The sequence below is a fragment of the Mobula birostris genome, chromosome 10 (genome assembly GCF_030028105.1).
Source record: "Mobula birostris isolate sMobBir1 chromosome 10, sMobBir1.hap1, whole genome shotgun sequence".
Taxonomy (NCBI): domain Eukaryota; kingdom Metazoa; phylum Chordata; class Chondrichthyes; order Myliobatiformes; family Myliobatidae; genus Mobula; species Mobula birostris.
Window position 1 is genome coordinate 118,171,901 of NC_092379.1, and position 21,859 is coordinate 118,193,759.

At 40.5% G+C, this 21,859-nt stretch overlaps 1 protein-coding gene across 1 annotated transcript in view; it reads right to left on the minus strand.

Annotated features, from left to right (window-relative positions):
- Positions 1-9,690: 9,690 nt before the first annotated feature.
- Positions 9,691-21,859, minus strand: part of rasl11a (RAS-like, family 11, member A) — a 39,112-nt gene continuing 26,943 nt past the window's right edge. Inside the window, exon 4 of the mRNA XM_072270852.1 lies at positions 9,691-15,817. Coding sequence (XP_072126953.1) covers positions 15,350-15,817 — 468 coding nt within the window. The 3' untranslated portion in view covers positions 9,691-15,349. The remainder of the gene's footprint in view (positions 15,818-21,859) is intronic.

Genomic DNA, 21,859 nt, shown 5'->3' on the forward strand with positions numbered 1-21,859 from the left:
ACTACTAGACAAGCACTTGAATCACAAAGGCTGGTAAGGTATGCACTAAGTGCTAGAAGTAGGATTAGAATAGATAAAACAATAGTTGGCATCAACATGGGGGTGGGCTGATCAGCTGGTTTCATACTGTATAACTCTTATAAATCTAATGTGGCACCTGATGCTTTGGAAACCCTGATGGAGCATCATCTGATACACTCATTGATCCAGATTGTAAACTGGGTTCCAGAGTGCAAGCAGAACCTGCAGTCAGAGGTAGGGTCCAGCTGAAGCTGTGGTTGAGGGCCATAACATTGGGATTCAGAAACTTGGGTAGATTAGCATTTGCAGCTTTTTAATTATTTCTGTTTTGCACTATTTTTAATGTAACTATTTAACATACACATATATACACTTATTGTAATTGATTTACTTATTTATATTCTATACTATCATGTATTGCATTGTACTGCTACTGCTAAGTTAAAAAAAATTCACATCATATGCCAGTGATATTTAATCTGATTCTGAAGTCCAGAGTGCTTGTCTATTTCCTGTTCGCTTTGAACTTCCTGATCACTAGATAAAATTATTGTAGCATATTAAAAAAAAGGAGAAATAAAAAAGTCTGTTGGATGTTAAAAGCATTAGCACCTAATAGTCCAGAAAATCTGTTAGTTCAGCAATATCAAGTCCTGAGGGTGCAGGATTATGAGAATTTCACGGTACAATGATTTTAGGTTTGCATTAGCAAGATACTTTTGAAAGGTACAAAAGAAATACTTCAATGGCAAATGTTTTCTTTGGTACTTAAAGTTGTTAAAATGCCTCTTTAATTGATTTCTGAGTAATCTCATCCCTTAGAATTTGTTCGGCCATCTATACATCTTTTACTGACAAAACTCCCTCTGGGTATTGGAGATGAAGTGGTTCCCCAAACCTAACCAGGAAAGCAGTTCTGTGGATCACAAGATTCACTTTTAAATTTGGAATTCATATTCTGTGAGATAATTACCTGCTGTAATTAGTTTCACAGTCACACTTACACAGCCTTCTCAAAGACCATCCATCTGGAGTCTATTGAACCTAAGGCATAGATACTTGACATTTTAGTGATGCCCGCCAGCAAGCTTCTGCTCCTGCTTGCTTTTCATTCTCTCCTCCTCCATGTTTTAACTTTCCTCCTCAAGGATAATAGAATTCCCAACGGAAAATTCATTATTTTCCTGTGCAAAGGTCTCCATGATTCTCATAAATTTTCACAAGCTACCTAAGCATCTTTAGAAAATGCAACATCAAGATAACAGAACTGGCTGCAGCCAGTAATATTGCTGTGTGCTCTTTCACATCCAATTGCCCCTTGGCAATTAACTTGACTTTGACTTTGACCTTGACATTTCCAGTCTCATGCTGTCCCCATCTATTGTAGCAACACTACATTTACACTGGCATGAGTTTCTAGGTGGTAAGTCGAAGCAGATACAGGGAAGTCTTGGACAGTAGGTGTGCTAAACTATGTTTTCCTCAAATGAAGCAAAGCATCTTCTGACACTAGATTAGAATCACAGCAGAAACACAAGGAAGACATCACAGCTTTTTTTCCCTCCATTGCCGCACTGCCGTCTGCGGCCACCGGTGGTCTCCAAGAAAGTATCCCTCTGACTCAGGAATCCAACAACACTGGGAGTTGGACCTGCTTTCTTTCATGATGAGGTTATGCAGCTTGCCATGGAAGGATCTGGTTTGTGGCTCCAGTTACATAAGCTCACCAAAAATCTACTTTATTCAGATACAGGTTTCCTATTTATCACTGGTATGGTAATAGTACAATGGCATTCGTTAAAGTATGAAGAAAATTGAAAAAGGCTAAAGTGGTTTAATTTTGTTTTCCATTTTTCTTGACTGAGGGTTTATATTAAAATGCTAAATATGCCATGAAACATATTTAATATTAATGTAAAATAATGATTCTTGCAATATTCATTTTGATAAAAAGGTAACATAGACCTAGAGTAAATTTGAATAGTCATAGCGTCATAGGCACTACTGCATGGAAACAGGCCCTTCGATCCATCTAGTTCATGCCGAACTATTAATCTGCCTAGTCCCATCAACTGGTTCCGGATCATAGCCCTCCGTACCCCTCCTATCCATGTAAATATCCAGGTTTCTCTTAAAAGTTGAAATCAAACCCTCATCCACCACTTCTGCTGGCAGCTTGTTCCACACTCTCACCACCCTCTGAGTGAAGAAGCTCCCCTTTGTGTTCTCCTTAAACATTTCACATGAAGAAGCTTCTGCATAAACACATCAATTTGCTATTGCATACAAAACAAATACCTTGTTCTTTATGGCGTAGAATTCCACGTCCCATTCCCATTCTGATATGTCTATCCACGGCCTCCTCTACTGTAAAGATGAAGCCACACTCAGGTTGGAGGAGCAACACCTTATATTCCGTCTGGGTAGCCTCCAACCTGATGGCATGAACATTGACTTCTCAAACTTCCGCTAATGCCCCACCTCCCCATCGTACCCCATCCGTTATTTATTTATATACACACACATTTTTTTTCTCTCTCTCTCCTTTTTCTCCCTCTATCCCTCTCACTGTACCCCTTGCCCATCCTGTGGGCTTCTCCCCCCCCCACTTTTCTTTCTCCCTAGGCCTCCTGTCCCATGACCATCTCATATCCCTTTTGCCAATCAACTGTCCAGCTCTTGGCCTCATCCCTTCCCCTCCCATCTTCTCCTATCATTTTGGATCTCCCCCTCCCCCTCCCACTTTCAAATGTCTTACTAGCTCTTCTTTCAGTTAGTCCTGATGAAGGGTTTCGGCCTGAAACGTCATCTGTACCTCTTCCTATAGATGCTGTCTGGCCTGCTGCGTTCACTAGCAACTTTTATGTGTGTTCTTTGTTCTTTATAATCATTTTGAATGTTGAATACTACGAAGATCTGAGAAATAATTCCTATTTCCCAGTAAGGACAATTGATTAAATTATAATAATAGTCACACACATTGTATTGTCCAGCCAAATTTATTTGCTTCTAGTTTAAAAACATGGTATCATTCTATTTAATTACTTGGGCTCAGATTTGCAAGCACTTGGCATTAAGACCAAAATAGGAACTCACATAATTCCCACAAGTCAGCTCAGCACAGCTGCTGATACTGCTTCTTGACCATAAAAGAAAAGCATCAACCCTAAAAGACACACAGGCCTTTGAGAGCCAGGGCACTGAATAGCTGTTGTGAATGATGCTGCAAGGGAGAAGGAGGCTGCTCCCATATTCATCAATTGTTCATGGAAGTTCCCACCATTCAGATACATGCTGGGAAGAGAGTCCAGCAAACCAGAAGAGGCTGGCAGGATATGGCTGCAGTAACCACATACTTTGAGAATCCTCACACAATAGAGCAATCAAAAAGAAATTTCATGTCCTCTCAAGGTAAGTGATCCATGAACCACTTTTAACACATCCATATTAGATGTCTTCATTGGAAAGAGCAATTTATATAGGTTTCTAACTTCCTTAAGCACCTATCAGGAAATATAAGATGTTTAACAAGCTGGTTAAATAAATAAAACAGAGATTTATTCACTTGTGTGTGTGTGTGTGTGTGTGTGGTGTCTATAAGACCATAAGACACAGAAGCAGAATTAGGCCATTTAGCCCATCGAGTCTGTTCCACCATTCCATCATGGCTGATCCTGGATCCCACTCAACCCCATACACCTGCCTTCTCACCATAACCTTTGATGCCCTGATCAATCAAGAAACTATCAATTTTCGCTTTAAACATACTCATGGTCTTGGCCTCCACAGCTGTCTGTGGCAGAGCATTCCTCAAATTCGCTACTCTCTGTCTAAAAAAAATCTTCCTTACTTCTGTTCTAAAGGGTCTCCCCTCAATTCTGTGGCTGTGCCTTCTAGTTCTGGATACCCCCTCCAGAGAAAACATCCTCTCCACATCCACCTAATCTAGTCCTCTCAACATTTGGTAGGTTTCAATGAGATCCCATCCCCCCCCCCACCCACCATTCTTCTGAATTCCAGTGAGTACAGACCTAATGCTGCCAAACATTCCTCATATGTTAACCCCTTCATTCCTGGAATCAACCTCGTGAAATTCCTCCGGATGCTCTCCAATGACAATACATCCTTTCTGAGATATGGGACCCAAACTTGTTGCCAATACTCCAAGTGAGGCTTGACTAGTGTCTTATAAAGCCTCAGCAATATCTCCTTGTTTGTATATTCTGTTACCCTTGAAATGAATGCCAACATTACATTTGCCTTCTTTACCACAGACTCAACTTGTAAATTAACCTTCTGGAGTCTTGCACGAGGACTCCGAAGTCCCTTTGCATCTCTAATATTTGAATTTTCTCTCCATTTAGATAATAGCCTGCATTTTGCTCCTTTTACCAAAATCATTATCATACATTTCCCAACACTGTATTCCATTTGTCACTTTTTTCCCATTCTTCCAATTTGTCTGTCCTTCTGCAATCGCATTGTTTCCTCAGCACTACCTACCCCTCCACCTATCTCCATATCATCTGCAAACTTTGCCAAAAAGCCACCAATTCCATTATCCAAATCATTGACAAACAATAAGAAAAGTAGCGATCCCAAAACTGACCCCTGAGGAACACCACTAGTCGCTGGCAACAACCTCCTGCCTGTCAGCCATTCCTTCATCCTTTATCTGTCTTATAATGCCATGGGACTTTACCTTGTTAAGCAGCCACATATGTGGCACCTCATCAAACCCCTTCTGAATTCCAAGTAAATGACATCCACTGCCTCTCCTTTGTCCATCCTGCTTGTCACTTCCTTGAAGAACTATAATGGATTTGTCAGGCAAGATTTCCCTTTACAGAAACCATGCTGTCTTTGATTTATTTTATCATTAGTCTCCAAGTACCCCGAAAACTCAACCTTATTAATGGACTCCAACACTTTCCCAACCACTGAGGTTAGGCTAACTGGCCTATAATTTCCTTTCTTTTGCCTTCCTCCCTTCTTAAAGAGTGGAGTGAATTTTGCAATTCTCCAGTCCTCCAGAACCAGGCCAGAATCAAGTGATTCTTGAAAGATCATAACCAATGCATCTGCTATCTCTTCAGCAACCTCTTTCAGGACTCTGGGATATAGTCCATCTGTCCAGGTGACCTATCCACCTTAAAACCTTTGAGTTTGCCTAGCACTTTTCCCTTTGTAATAGATGCAAAATACCCATTAAGTTCATCTGCCATTTCTATGTCCTCCATTACTACCTCACCAGCATCATTTTCCAGTGGCCCAAAATCAACTCTTTATATAACTGAAAAAACTTCTGGTATCCTACTTTTGTGACGGGATCCTGAATTATCTCTATGAACTGTGCTTTTAAAAGGAGAGAGAGAGAGAGAGTTGTTCAACACAAGCACCTTGCTATTAAGAGAGAGAGAGATGAAGACTGCTTTGAGATGGTGTTACGGTTTCTCTGCAGTGTGTTTACACTTTTGCAAGGATACTGCCAGCTTCTGTGGTCCGACAGAGAGAGAAGGGAGGAGCTACTTGATGGACAGCTTGTGTTCTGCATGGTGAGATAAATAGAAGGTCAGCTTATAGACTCACAGACACGTGATTTTGGAGGATCGATCAGGCAGATCGATCAGTGGCTCTCACAGTGTGAAAAAGGCGTGAGCGGTGGGGAGTTATTCGTGTGCCCAACCCTCGCCTGGGTTGATAATTCCACTGCAGAAGAACGGTCCCCTTTGTTGTGGTCACATTCAGTGACTTCTAAAGGATTTTGGAGGACAACGGGAAGATCGACAACGTCAGCTCACCTGAAGACTAAAACCTCTCTCTCTCTCTCCATCACTACCCCACTCAATACCACGAACTGAACTGAACTTTACTCATCACTGTAAGGCTGTATCTATTTACCCCTAGGCTTGAAGAAGTTTGGTTTTCATATATTTCCACACTTATATACATATACTCTTTGCTAACCTGTTTAATATATCTGAAATTATATTATTGTATTACGTAGTTACTAATAAATAGTATTAATGAATAACAATACCAGACTCCAAAGTGTTTTCTATTTCTGCTGGTTCTTTAACCCGTCATGGGCTATGTGACACTTTATATAATTTGCTAGTTTGCCCTCATATTCATCTTTTCCCTTCTTATTGCTTTTTTAGTTGCCTTTTGTTGGATTTTATAAGTTTTCCAATCATCCAACTTCCCACTCACTTTTGCTGCATTATATGCCGTTTTCTTGGCTTTTATGCAGTCCTTAACTTCCCTTGTCAGTCACAGTTGCCTAGTCCTGCCATTTGACAACTTCTTCTTTGGGACATGTCTATCCTATGCCATGTGAACTAGTCCCAAAAACTTCAGTCACCTTTGCTCTGCTGTCATCCCCGCCAGTATTCCCCTCCAATCCACCTGGGCAAGCTCCTCACTCATGGCTCTGTAATTCCCTTTATTCCATTGTGATACTGATACAAGTGAGTCATGCTTCTCCCTCTCAAATTGCAGTGTGAATTCAATCATATTATGATCACTGTCTCCTAAGGACTCCTTTACCTTAAGCTCACTAATAAAATCTGGATTATTACACAGCACACAATCTAAGATAGCCTTTCCCCAAGTAGACTCAAGCACAAGCTGCTCTAAAAAGACATCTCACAGGCATTCAACAAATTCACTCTCTTGTGATCCGACATGAACCTGATTTTCCCAATCTCCTTGCATATTGAAGTCCCACATTACAATTGTGACATTACCCTTTCCAGCTCCCTTTGCACTCTCAACCCCACTTCTTGACTATTTGGAAGCCTATATATGATCCCCATAATGTTTTTTTTACTGTTGTAGTTTCTTAACTCCATCCGCAAAGATTTGATATTCCTGGCCCTTTGTCACCTCTTTCTAAAGATGTAATTCCGTATGTTACCAACAGAGCAACACCACCTCCTATACCTTCCTGCCTGTCCTTTCAATTCAAAGTTATCCTTTGATATTAAGCTCCCAACTATGACAGTGATGCCCATAACATACTAGCCAATCTCTAATTGCTCCACGAGTTCATCCACCTTGATCCAAATACTACATGCATTAAAATACAGCACATTCAGTCCTGTATTATGTACCCTTTTGAATTTTGCCTCTGTGGTACAATGTAACTCTTTGCACTGTCTGCATTTGTACCCAATCATCGACTTGTCCTTCCTTACATTCATATTACACCCACGATCTACTTGTAAACTTGTGTCATAATCTGTGAAGGAGAAACTGCAAAAATAACTCAGTAGAATTTCAAAGTGTCATCCGAGCTAACTAGTTGGTTATTGGTGAATTACCCAGATGACAATAATTAACATGTACAGAAGTTTCCTTAGCTTACACAGTGGGGTTGTGATTTTGTGCATTTTATTTTGGAGAAGTATCTCCCTGTCTCAGGGAAATCCTGTGGTCCATGCTGACAATGATTTCTACCTCCAATCATCTGAGAGATGACACTATCGTAGGTGTCCACCTCACTGCTTCCTTCATCTTGCTCACCTGCTCTTCAGGCCCATCCTTATATGCCTCAGGGTCCAGAATTTTTTGTTGCTCTTTGTCCACCACAACTTCCCAGAAACATGACATTGACTATGAGGAAATTCTTCTCAAATTGCAAAATGTTCTGCCCGGGGGGCAGGGGGGGAGTAGAAATCTTTTCTTTTCATTGCAAGATACGGGTTACTGAGCCAATCACAATCAAGAGAAAATTTGCAGTTGCTTTAAATCCAAGCAACACACACACATAAAGTGCTGGAGGAACTCAGCAGGCCAGGCAGCATCTTTGGAAAAGAGTCCTGCTGAAGGGTCTCGGCCCGAAACATCGACTACGCTCTTTTCCATAGGTGTTGCCTGGCCTGCTGAGATCCTCCTGCATTTTGTGTGCGTTGCACTGGTTATTAAGCAGAGCTTTTATGGGCACATGAATGATTGCCTGAGATCAAAGGGAGCCAGTAAATCCAAATCCTTGAGATGACCTTTATTTCTCACTGAAATCAAAATTAATGGAACTATTTCTTTGTAAACACAATGTCTTGGTAGCTTCATTGATAGAAAAGAGGGCAGCAACTTGAAGGTGGGGCTGCAGTTACATATAAAGTTTCTGTGGTAAGGAAGCGGAGAGTGAAGATAACCTTGACCTCCATGCAGAAAGCAGTCAGGCATAGTCAAAGCTCTTACTGCAGGATGTCCAATTTTTCAGTGACAATTGTTGATTTTCACTGATGTGCATATTTGGTTCCTGCTCTCAAGCCTCTGATCCACCCAGGACCACAACAAATCACCAACGTTAGAGTGCTGCCAACAGTATCACAAACTGAGACACCCATGAAATGAAAATGTAAGATAGCTGTTTTCTGTGAAATCAAACACCCCCTGTTAATTTTGGCACACTCTATGGATTTTGCAATTAATTTGAACAGCCTCCAGTAAATTCTCAAATTGCCCAGTCAGATTTCCATTTGTCAGCAGAGCATCCCTTTATGGGGTAGGAATAGAAGCATCTAGTTCTATTGATACTGTTCCATGATGGTTATAATGTGGAGGTTTGTGATTTAATTTATGCTGGTGCCAGAAGAAATTATATGGCACAGCAATTGACATCATGAGACATCAGGAAAAATCAGGCTTGTTATTAGGTACCATGTCTGGAAATGACCAGTCCAGTCAAGGGAACAAGGCAGAAAACATTCCCAGAACAATCTGCCACGATTTGAATGAACAGCACCTAAAAAGGGGGCAATCCAATTTTTGACTTTTTTCCTCATGAAATCTTTCCCATGAACTCTTACCCAGACAGTTAGTTATTTACAACAAAATATGCGTACATGCATCCCGTCACAATGTACAAAAATGACAGCAATCTGTTAGGTCAGCTGAAAAAGTCATTGGCTGAAGTCTACCATCACAGCAGGACGTCTGTATGTCAAGGATAAAGAAGCAGGCTTTGAAAAGTTGTTATGGACATGACCCACAATGGAAAAACTGCATTTTCCAAAGACTCTCTTCTGCAAAGTGCTATAGGGCTATTAAAACAATATTTATAATGCAATCTTAAAAGTTTCTTCCCCCCCTCCCCCAGGCAGTTAATCTGATCAACCATTCTCATTATCCCCTCCACTGTAAACACTATAAACCACTTTTATAATACTGTTACATTGTAAATAGATGCTGGTATTTAAGTACTTTAACCTCTAACTTTACTTTTTTATATAATCCTTTATACTTCATAATTGTTGAATGTTGTCTTTTGTTCACACCTGAAACAACACAGGGTAAATCCATATAAATCCTAATACATGTAAATCCATATAGGAGAGTAAAGGTGATCCTTGATCGTAATTTCTTGAGTTCTGTGTCTGGCACCAGGAAAGATCAGGCATGTTAACGGGACCATGTCTGGAAATAACCAATCTAATCAAGGAAATTATTCAAAGGTTTCAAAGGTTCATTTATTTTCAAAGTATACTACTCTGATATTCTTCTTCTCCAGATGAAGCCAAGAAAGATAAGAAAGACAGCACGATCGTCAATCCCCAAATCCCTCCTCCAGCACAAAAACTGAACAAAACAAAAAGGCACATCAACCCCGTGCCCCCCCCCCAAATCCCCCGCCCTACACAAAAAAAATAAGAAAGATCGGGCGAGAAACAGAATATAAAAAGTAGTAAGACTGAAAGAAAGTTTATAGTCCATGTCCACATTCAAACCGCAGAAAACCTGGGCAATATTCTCCAGGCCCAGTGGCAGGCTGTTCCCTCTCTGGTACAGAATGATCAAAAGACAGGCAGCTGGCCTCGATGCTTCAATCTCCCTCGTCACGTTAATCAGCACACAATGGAAGCTTTAATTAGTGAAATGGAGCCAAACATCGGCATGTAAGTAATCTACCACAATTTGAACAAACAATGTCGAAAGAGCGACAATGCAATTTTTGATCTTTTTTTTCCTCATGCACTCTTACCTAAACAACATCATAATCATCAGTTATTTACAATAAAATATGAATAAATACTTCCTGCTGGGTTATTTTAGAAATAAATGAATTTGGGCAATTGGTGGCAGCCAGCTACCCTCTCACCAGAACATTATTGTCAAACATAACTCTGTCATGAACAGACAAGCATCATTTTTAACAGGAGTCCCTGATTAATGGTCATGCCTTCTTAATATACAAGCATTTGAAACCAGAATTTCAATGAATAATGGAACTTTATAGAAAGTCATTCAACCTGCAGCATCTGTGGGATTTAACCTCAATGCATTTATAATTTAAGAAAACAAGAGTTCCCTGTGGATGCTTCTAATAATGTAACTTAGTCCACAATTTAAAATTGCTTCAGTCTGAGAATAATTTTAACTCAATATAATTCAGCAGATTAGTGGCACAAAACAAACTACTATCATAATGACTGTATACATCACAAGTAAACATGCCTACACAGAACACTGAGCACCTTTTGCACCAAGTTATGTTAGTTCTTTAACAAAGACAAACTTTGCATTGGAAAAATGAACACACATTTATTTACAGTACACAGCTTCTAGTTTCACACTGAGTGCAAGCAACCAGTTCACCAATGTCACTTTCAGTTCTGGGCAAAATGCCCGCGTTTCATATTGGGAAGTGAAGTTCTCTATTATGTACACACATAATACACAGATCTTCCCCCTTTAGAGAAAACATACACAATGCTCTGCCCTCATAAACCTGCAAGAAACAACAATGCTTTCCACAAAGATATTTACATTAACTTCAATTGAAATGAGCAAAATCAGTCCCATTTCACTCATAAACTCTGAATCAGCCTTGGTGGCGATTCAATGATCTTTTGTTCTGCTATTTGTCTCCACAGATGTATTGCTTTCCTTTGCTGTGTTAATATTAGAGTCTTTCTGAACAAGTTTACTTTTCACATCTGCTGCCAAGATCCTATCTGTTTGTCTCTGTACTTGTTCTTGCTGCGTGAACATAATTCGCTCCACATACCTCATAATGGAGCTGAGGATTGTGGAGATATTTTTGATTTCTTGTCCTTAATTGGAAGTCAGTGACAGACAGGTTGCATAATGTGGAAGCAAGACTGGCGACTTCTTCATCCTGATCACCCTGTTCAGCACTGGCAGCCTGACAATCACTGGTGTAGCTGATACAGATGTCTATGGAAGGTGGATTTCTTGTGCTTCTCTTGCAAAACCATTCTGGGGCTCTCAAGTTCTCTTGCTTAACCTCTCTGGAGCTCTCATGGATGTTGTTACGAGTTTCTCGAATTACATCAGGAGAGCACCTGAGCCCCTTAAAGACATCTGAGTACTCTTCCATGAGTGACGCCTGGTCATCTTTGGTCTGTGAAGCTACTATAAAAACTGTTCCCACGGGGTTGAGCCTTTCACATGCAGTCAGACCTAATGTTGGCTGCACTTGTCTTTCCACAATCAGTAGCTGCTCCTTTAGTGCTGCCCCTTGTGCTCAATGAACACCATACAGCTCCCTTTTACTGGAACATTCTCTGGTCGTGGCTGTTAGAGTGAGATTTTTTGAGTAGATGATTTGTTTACACTTAAATAACTTTGGCCACCAGACTTCTATTTGACTATTTGACAAAGTACTGAGGATTCAGTCCACAACAATGCGCTTCCTAAAAAGGTGTGACCAGATGCTTCTGGCACCGTAGTTTGACCAGATGCTGTAGTTTCAAAGACAGTATTATCTATACATTATAAATATTAATTGTCTTCTATGTTAGCACGTAAAATGCCAAATAAATGTATTGTGGATTTAACTACATTCCTAAAGGCTGTGGATACCAACCCAGACTTTTGGCATCAGAAGGAAAGGATGAAGTTAGGTGGTGTGATATTTTGCATGTAACTTCAATAGGAAGCATTGTCTATGCATTGTCCATAACTTTTTAAGTAGCGATTGCCTTTGTGTTTAGCATATAAACATCAAGCCCACATTGGGCTAGCAGACCTTTCCACCGAAAGTGTCTCCGTCCGTAGATGCCTGCTGTGTCGTGTTGTGTCAAATAAAGCAGCTGCTTTGTATCTACCAGTGACTCTGTCTCTCCGGTGATCTCATCCACGCCTAAACAGTGGCAACAACTTTGTACTCATTGTTAGTAAGGTCAAAGAGCTGATTGTGGTCTTCACAGAGGGTAGAATGAGGGAACACAAACCAATCCTCATAGGGGGATCAGAATTGGAGAGAGTTTGTTGGTGTTGCAATAAAAAAATTAGTAAAAAAAAAGAATTGGAGAGAGTGAGAAATTTCAAGTTCCTGGGTGTCAGTAAGTCTGAGGACCTAATCTGGACACCACATATTGATGCAGCTATAAAGAAGGCAAGACAGTGGTTATATTTCATTTGGAGTTTGAGGAGATTTGGTTTGTCACCTAAAACACTTGAAATCTTCTTCAGAGCATTCTGACTGGCTCTTTTACTGTCTGGTATGAGGGGGCTACTGCATAAGATCAAAGTAAGTTGCAGAAAATTGTAAAATTAGTCAGCTCCATCATGGGTACCGTCCTCCGTGGTATCCAAGAGATCTTCAAGGAGTGGTATCTCGGGAAGGCAGTATCCATCGTTAAGGGTTCCGCCAACCAGGACATGCCCTCTTTTCATTGCTACCATCAGGAAGGAGATACAGAAGCCTGAAGGCACACACACAGCTATTCAGGAACAGTTTCTTCCCCACTGCCATCTGATTTCTAAATGAACGTTGAACCCAAGAACAGCACCTCATTTTTTAAAATTTACTTCTGTTTTTGCACTACTTTAATTTATACAGTAAGACTATATATGTATACTTACTGTAACTCAGTTGCTTTTCTATGTTTATCATGTATTGCATTGTACTGCAGCTGCAAAGTTAAATATCACAACATATGCCGGTGATAGTCAACCTGATTCTAATTCAGTGTCAGCTCTGCTGATAAGCCAGAAAAAGGAGGACACCTCAAAAAACAAAAGCACTTTCAGGGTGTTCCTGCAGAGTTTGGTGTGCCAACAAGCAATGCACATGCAGGAAGAATAAGTTGGGTTATGGAGATTGCTACAAGTTAGCCAGCAATCTACGTCAGAATTGTCATAGCATGACTCGAGAGCTGTTCAGTTTAAATGAATTTGATGGATCTTTTAAACTGGCTGATCCACCAAATCAAATTTTTGCATCTTTGAGCCACTCAGAGACTATGGTCCAGCAGCACTCAGGTCTGTGGTGATAAATGCTTTGAGAGGTTGGTCATGGCTAGAATCACCTCCTGTTTCAGTAAGGACCTGGACCCACCGTAATTTGCCTATCACCACTGTATGGATCTATTTCTTTTAACGCAATGACTCTTCTTAGCACTAATTATTGAATGATAACTCACACATGTACGTTGATTTCCTGCTCTCTCTGCTAAGTGAATATACACATTAACTTGGTCTCTGAGTGCATGTCTTTATTTATTTAATATGAAATTGTACACACAAAACAAATTGTCGATGAGTACAAACCTGAATGTCAACGGATATCACCAACTACACTGTCAGTTATGAGATGACAGAATTCGGAGGAAGGGACAGAGACAGCGAGAGAAAAGAGCGAACTGAACCAGTACGGTGAGGGAGAAGGTGGTCACGAATGCTAGAAAAGGGCACGTGAATAATGGTGCACAGTACACAGTGAGAGATGCACAACAAACAAAGCTAAAGTAAAAGTAATGTGACGATGGCCTTAGTTGGGAAAGTTGATGAACTTGATAGTGCTAATGAGGATTGGGAATTGTATCTCGAGAGGGTTGAACTGTATTGTAATGCTAACGATGTGGTTGAGGTAAAGAAAGTCTCCACAATTCATCATTTAATGACTGCCAGAATATACAGTTTCTTAAGCAACTTAGTAACTCCTGAAAAGCCAGCAAGACATTCAATGAAATCGTTGCCATTTTGCTAAATCACTTGAGCTCAAAACTGCTAGTAATTGCAGAGAGTTTTAGATTTCACAAAAGGAACCAGTCAAAGAATGAAAACATTTCTGAATACATTGCAGAAGTGTGCAAATTTTCCCAATACTGTGACTTTGGAGATAGACTTTCTGATGCATTAAGGGACAGGCTTGTACGTGGCATGCATAATCAAAGCACTCAAAAGAACCTACTGTCAGAAAGAGACTTAACCTTAGAATGGACATTCACCATTGCCATATCATTAGAGACTGCAGCAAAGGACAAGTCAGAATTACAGAAAAAGAGTTCAGAATGTGAAATTCGCAAAATGTCCCTGAATGGTGCATAAAACCAAAAATGTTATCGATGTGGCAAATCCATCCATGAAGCAAGTGATTGTTGGTTCAAAGAAAGGGTTTGCAGAAAGTGTCACAGGCAAGGCCACATAGAGAGAGTGTGTAAGTCAGACAAAAAACACAAGCAAAGAGAAAAATCGCATGGAGTGAAAAGTTTCAAACACAAAACTAAACAAATGCATAAAGTGACTGAATGTGAAACTGAATTAGACAACACAGAGCGTGACAAAGCTGAGCTGCCGTGCCTAGAACTATATGGCGATACTGAAGCAGATTGCAAAATCATAAAATGAAGCTGGATACAGGGTCAGCTTTGACTACAACAGACTGTTTTCTAAGCTTGGTGATGCTAAAGACCTACTAGGTGAAAAAGTGTCTCCCAAAGGCAAACTGAAAGTGAATATGATATATGGAGGCTAAACACAGCAGTTAGGACTTTATGTGTTGAAAAGTGGAAGGCCAGCACTTTTCAGATGTGAATGGTTGAGAAAAATCCAACTAGATTGGCACACAATTAAAGTTCTCAGTGTGTCATCAACAAGCAACTGCAGCCCAGCCCAAAGGTTGTCACAGCTGCTTAATACTAATAAGAAGGTGTTTGAGAAGGGTATTGGTGAACTCAAAGGCACAAAGGCCAGAATTGAACCGGATGAAGCAGCAACACCAAGATTCCATAAAGCAGTACATGGCTCCTAGCTTCACACTGAGCACGCATAACCAGCTCACCAACATCACTTCCGGTTCCAGGTGAACCGCCCGCATTGCACACTAGGAACTGAATTTCTTCATTATGTATACACATAAAAACACACACTCAGCAGTTAAAATTCTGTCACATGGCATACATGGAGAAGGAAACTGAAAATTGCAAGAAGTCACAATTTGCATATGCTAATCTTTAAAATATCTTCGAGTATTCACTTAATTGGTGTCCTCAGAAAGTACTTTCCATTCATCCCTCATGTAAACTGGAAATACAATGGATATGAAGCTTGCAACCTGTGCAAAAGAGTGCTGTTAAATAGCACTAGTAGATTTTACTTTAGATGATAGAGCTTGCTTTAAGCGCCTTCCAAAATCTTGCATGTTTGGTGATTTGGGCCTAGCTAAAAGCAGACCTCTTCTTTTCTCTCCGTTGCTGCTTCCCATCATTTTACTAATTTCTTGGCAGACTTGATGGAAAGCATCATAGACCTCATTACAATTTTCTCTGGCAGAAACTTCATAGTAAGCTCCTCCTATCTCATTTGCCAACTGGATTCCTTCAGTTGTTTCAACTTGCCGTGCGTGAGGTAAATCAGCTTTGTTTCCTATCAACACAAATGGAAGTCGGATGTTGGGATAGATTTTCCTGATTTGCTGATGGAGTGGACGGAGAGTTTTCCAGCTGTCTGTGTCTGTAAGCGAAAAGACAAAAACAAAACCATCTGCCCAGTGAAGGGATCGAGTTATAACTTCTTGACTCCGCGGATCATCTCCATCTCCCTGTCGTAGGAACACAAGAATATAATTTAATGTCAATTCAATCCTATAATTCTTTGTTAATTAAATAATACTGCTATTTTGATGTCAAATCATATCTGCACAGTATACATTTGAATTCAATTCTGCTTTAAAATGAAATTTCAAAATTACTTGTTTCTCCAAAGGTAAGCCGTGGATGCTGGATTTTTGATTCTCTCCTATAGGTAGATTTTGTATTCCATGTTGAATGGTCAGAGGGAACTTCAGAAGCTGGTTATCTGAAATAAAATCGGAAAATACTAGAAATGTGGTCAGCCAGCATCTGTGCAGAAAGGAATAGATTAGCTCTGTTTCTCTCTCCATAGATGCCTCTGGACTTGCTGAATATTTCCAGTATTATATACCAGGGATCTGTTCTGGGACCCCTCCGCTCTGTGATTTTTATAAATGACCTGGATAAGGAAGTAGAAGGGTGAGTTAGTAAGTTTACCGATGACACAAAAGTTGGGTGTGTTGTGGATAGTCTGGACGGTTGTCAGAGGTTACAGCATGATATTGATAGGATGCAGAACTGGACTGAGAAGTGGCAGATGGAGTTCAACCCAGATAAATATTCATTTCGGTAGGTCAAACTTGAAGACAGAATATAATATTAATGGTAAGACTCTTGGCAGTGTGGAGGATCAGCGAAATCTTGGGATCTGTATCCATAGGACACTCAAGAGTGCTGCACAGGTTGACAGTGTGGTTATGGTGTGTTGGCCTTCATCAACCATGGGACTGAGTTCAAGAGTGATGAGGTAATGTTACAGCTTTCTAAGAGCTTAGTTAGACCCTATTTGGAGTACTGTGTTCTGTTTTTGGTCACCTCACTACAGGATGGATGTGGATACTATAGAGAGAGTGCAGAGGAGATCTACAAGGATGTTGCCTGGATTGGAGAGCATGCCTTATGAGAACAGGTTGAGTGAATTCGGCCTTTTCTCCTTGGAGTGATGGAGGATGAGAGGTGACCTGATAGAGGTGTATAAGATAATGAGAGGCATCGATCATCTGGATAGCCAGAGGCTTTTCCCCCAGGGATGAAATGGCTAATATAATAGGGCATAGTTTTAAGGTTCTTAGAAGTATGTACAGAGGGGATGTCAGGCGCAAATTGTTCACACAGGGAGTGCTGGGTGTGTGGAATGCACTGCCAGTGAAGGTGGTAGAAACAGATTCAATAGGGTCTTTTAAGAGATTCATAGATAGGTACATGGAGCTCAGAAAAATAGAGGGCTATGCGGTACGGAATTCTAGGCAGCTTCTAGAGTAGGTTACATGGTCGGCACAACATTGTGGGGCAAAGGGTCTGCAGTGTTTCTATGTATATTTATGTAACACACTGTGAAGTTTCACTGCTAATGTAATGACTTCTCTGTAATGTTCCACTGCAAAGGTAATGGTTTCCCTGTAGCAGCAATGTTTGGGTTATGACTAGAGATAATGGGGCATGCTAGCCAATGAGCAGGATGTTGTTCTTGTCTGTCTGGGAGTTGGGAATTCGGGATCTTTTCCCGGGGAGAGATGAGGAAAGAAGACACGAATGGAGAGAGTTGGTAGACCACGGAAAGGAGTGGACTTGGAGCGAGGGTCTGAAGGTTAGAGATGATCGGAGGAGGTCAATGGTGGACGAACGGCCTTATCAGTGAGCTCCAACATTGCGCATTGGACTGTTTTATGAGAATGGGCCCTTTTTCTTTTCTGGTTTTCTTTATTAACCGTACCGTCAAATTAAGAATTATAAAGCTCAATTGTTTAATCGCATATTGTGTACTGTTTGTTATTTCGTGGTACTGATTTGTAACAGGGGACACATCACACAGCATCCACCGGGGGGCTACCATCCCCTTTATTAAGCCACCTGCCGAAGCGAGAGTTACATTTATATCCTAAATCATAACTGTACCTCAGCTCCAGCAGTTACTATTTATGGATTCCATTTTCAAAAATTAAACAGTCATTTTAATCTACATATTTTACAACATTTTAAGATACTCTCATTTGAAATGTAATCATGTAACGCTGTTTATTCCTTGACATGCTATTGAAAGTAATTTTTGTTCCAGAGTGAAACATGACCATAACTGTGTGGTTTTACATTAACCTGAAAATTTGATTTTGCGCTTTCTAGCACAGTGGTACTTCTGATCCAATTTTCATACGTTGTCCCAGAAGACATCATTGCCTAGGTGCCCAGGAGACACGATGTAAAGTAGTTGATAATGGAATTAAAACAGCCAGCACAGTTTATCATTTCTTTTACAGAGTGATAGATTAGGAATATAAGGAACTTAAATTAAATGTGGTAAAATCTTTACTACACTTCATCAAAGTAATGTGAACTGTTCAGATTTTCACATTATGTATAGGGACACTGGAGGTTTTGTAAGAATATTGACCAAATCAATATGGGAAATGAAAGGTTGTACAAGTTAAGAAATTTAAGAAGATAGATAAAGTTGAAAGAGTGCAGAGAAAATTTACAAGGATGTTACCCGGACTGGAGGACCTGAGCTATAAGGAAAAATTGAATAGGTTGGGACAATATTCATTGGAACATAGAAGACTGAGAAGAGATTTGATACAGGTATGTAAAATTATGAGAGTAATAGATAGGTTAAGTGCAAGCAGGCTTTTTCCAATGAGGGTGGGTGGACTAGAATGAGAGGTCATGGGTAAAGGGCAAAAGGTAAAAAGTTTAAGGGGAATATGTGGGGTAACTTCTTCCCTCGGAGGGTTGAGAGAGTATGGAACAAGCTGCCAGTGTAAGTGGTGTATGTGAGCTCAATTTCAATTTAAGAGAAGTTTGCATAGATACATAGATGGTACGGGTATGGAGGGTTATGGTCTCAGTGCAGGTCAATGGGAGTAGGCAGATTAAATGGTTTAGCATGGACTGGATGGGCTGAATGGCCTGTTTCTGTGTTGTACTTTACTATGACTGTTTGTCTCAATTAGTGGTCTTCAAGATGATTAAAAGACTTCACTGGAATTCATTAGAGAGGTTTTGAGGGAGTCCCAAAATCCAACATGGAATCAAGGAGAAATTTCTAAACCCAAAATTTTTTAGCATCAGGAGATGCTACACAAGGAACAATTTAGCCAACCAGAGTTCAAAGTTCAATCATTACAGAATGAGGAAAGCAAACTTGAAACATTAAGACTTGCTGATCAGAACTTTTCTGTCTTATAGATCTGAAATATCAATATAAAATTTATACATATTCATCTTAAGTTGAATGTTCAAACTGCACTACCATAACTTGTTACTGAATATACGGCTTGTCCATTCATTTGATGTCAGTCTCAGGGTGTACTTGATCTTGGTGGTCAGTGGTATGATGCACTTCTTGCTTAATACTTTACTGATGGCCTTATTGCCTTTTGTAGAAATTTATTTTTTAGTAACTGACCAACAGCAACAATACATCACATTAGAACCCATCAAAATGTATTCTAACTCTGAGTTATTACAGTGTTCAAAGTTTGAACATTATAATAAACAATTATTAAAATATAGCTTGCATTGTTCTATGAAGTTCAAAGTAAAATTATTACCACATTTTTTAACGTGGAGTAGAGAGTGAAGTTTGTAGTGCTTTGGGAGGCTGTGGGACAGGTGGCGGAGAAGGAGTGCCAGGGGTATGGGGGGGCGCGGGGAGGTTGCGGACACACCCAGCTCTGAGACACCAGGAAAGGTCATTTGATTCCAAACAATTGGCTTATTTTTCATTACAGAAAATCTCTCTGGTGCTTCCTGCTCCCTCCGTTCTCCTTTCCCCAACCACGATTACCCTCTCCCTACCCCCTTTCTACTTTGAGTCCACAATAGAGACCCAGATCAGAATCGGGTTTATTATCACTCACATACGTCATGAAATTTATTACTTTTGTGGCAACAGTAGAGTGCAATATATGAAAGCACTACAGTGCAAATGTTTTAGGCACCTTGTCTATACAGTATTTATGTGCCTAAAACTTTTGTACATTACTATAGTTACTATTTGCTACTGTGAGATTCATTTTCTTCCAGACACATACAGGAAAATGAAGAAATACAATAGACTTTGCAATAAAGAACTACATTAGAATTTTCTCTAAAACTATACATAAACAAATACTGACAAACAGCCGATGTGCAAAATACAAACTGGAAATAAAATGAATACTGAGAACATGAGTCGTAAAAAGTCCCTGAAAGTGTATGCGTGGGCAGGTCATAAAATCAGTTCTGAGTAGTAGTGACTGAAACTTTCACCTCAGTTCAGGAGGCTGATGGTTATAGGGTAATAACTTTTCCTGAACCTCGTGGTGTGGCACTTAAGGCTTCTGTGCTTCCTGCCCAATAGTAATAGCGAGAAGAGGACAAGCCTGGATGGTGGGGGTCTTTGATGACGAATACTTCTTTCTTGTGGCAGTACTCCATGTAAGTGTACACAAAGGTGGAAAATATTTTGCAATCTAAGCTCCCAAATTGACAAGCTGTCAAGCTCCAAGTCTCTAATCTGCAACAGTATTAGCCTGCATTTGCATTTCAACAATTGGAGAAGTACAGCTCAGGAACAGGCCCTTCAGCCCATCTAGTCCATGCTGAAACCATTTAGACTGCTAATTCCCATCCACCCACACCAGGACCATAGCCCTCCATACCCCTACTATCCATATACCTGACCCAACTTCTCTTAAACATTGAAATTGAGCTCACCTGCACCACTTGTGCTGGCAGCTCCTTCCACACTTTCACAACCCTCTTAATACTTGCTTAATACTTTCACCTTTTACTCTTAACCCATGACCTCTGATAGCAGTCCCACCCAATCTCAGTGGAAAAAGCCTGCTTGCATTTACCCTATCTATACCCCTCAATTTTGAATACCTCCATCAAACCCGCTCTCGGTCTTCTCCTTTCATCTCTCCGATGGCTGTTGGTATGACTTACTGTAATGACATATTCTGTGCATCCCATTTTGTAACTATTCCAATGCCAAAATTCATACATTTTCAAGTAATTGTTATGAGGAAAGCAATTGAACTTTAATCAGTGAGGAAGTTGATTGTATCACTATCAGATGTGCACAAAAACTATTAGCTAGTAATTCTGGATAAGCATCAAATATACAGTGTACTGTATGTATTTTACATAATGCAGCATACTTGGATTATACTGTAGCTCCAATTGCACTCTGCAGTGGTGCAGTGCCACAGCAGTTTATGCTGCTGCATCACAGCTCCATCATCTGAGTTCAGTCCTAATCTTGTGTTCTCAGTGGAGACTGGGCACATTTCTTCCAGGTATTCTGATTTCAAAGATTCAGAGGACATTTATGATCAAAGTATGTATACAGTATACAACCCTGAGATTCATCATCCCACTGACAGCCACAAAACAAAGAAACGCCATGGAACCGGTTCAAAGAAAAACATCAAACACCCAACTTGCAAAATAAAGAACAAACTGCGTAAACGGCAAAAAAACGAGTGAGAAGCACAGAATACAAAACATCAAACCACAGGGTCATTGAGCAATGTTCAGTTCAGTTCAATTTAGCGCTGTGTCATTCGTTGACTGCAGGCCACAGAGCCAGACGGCCCCGATCAAAATTGCACAGAATAGCAATAATAAAAAAAACTGAGTAACTAGACACCAGGAACACATATAACATCAACCATAGAGTCCAATCCACAAACCAAGTAGATTAAATGTTACCCAAAACCCAAGACTCCAGCACTGTGCTCCGACAGCATTGAGTGAGAGGAAGAGAGACCGGCCAAACACAGGCACCTTCCTCCGGGAGTAGCAAGGGAGAGACCAGTAAAACACAGGCACCTTCCTCCAGGAGTAGCAAGGGAGAGACCAGTAAAACACAGGCACCTTCCTCCGGGAGTAGCAAGGGAGAGACCAGTAAAACACAGGCACCTTCCTCCGGGAGCAGCAAGGGAGAGACCAGTAAAACGCAGGCCCCTTCCCCTGGCAGGAGCGAGCGAGTGGGAGAGACAGATCTGTTAAACGCAGGCAGACAG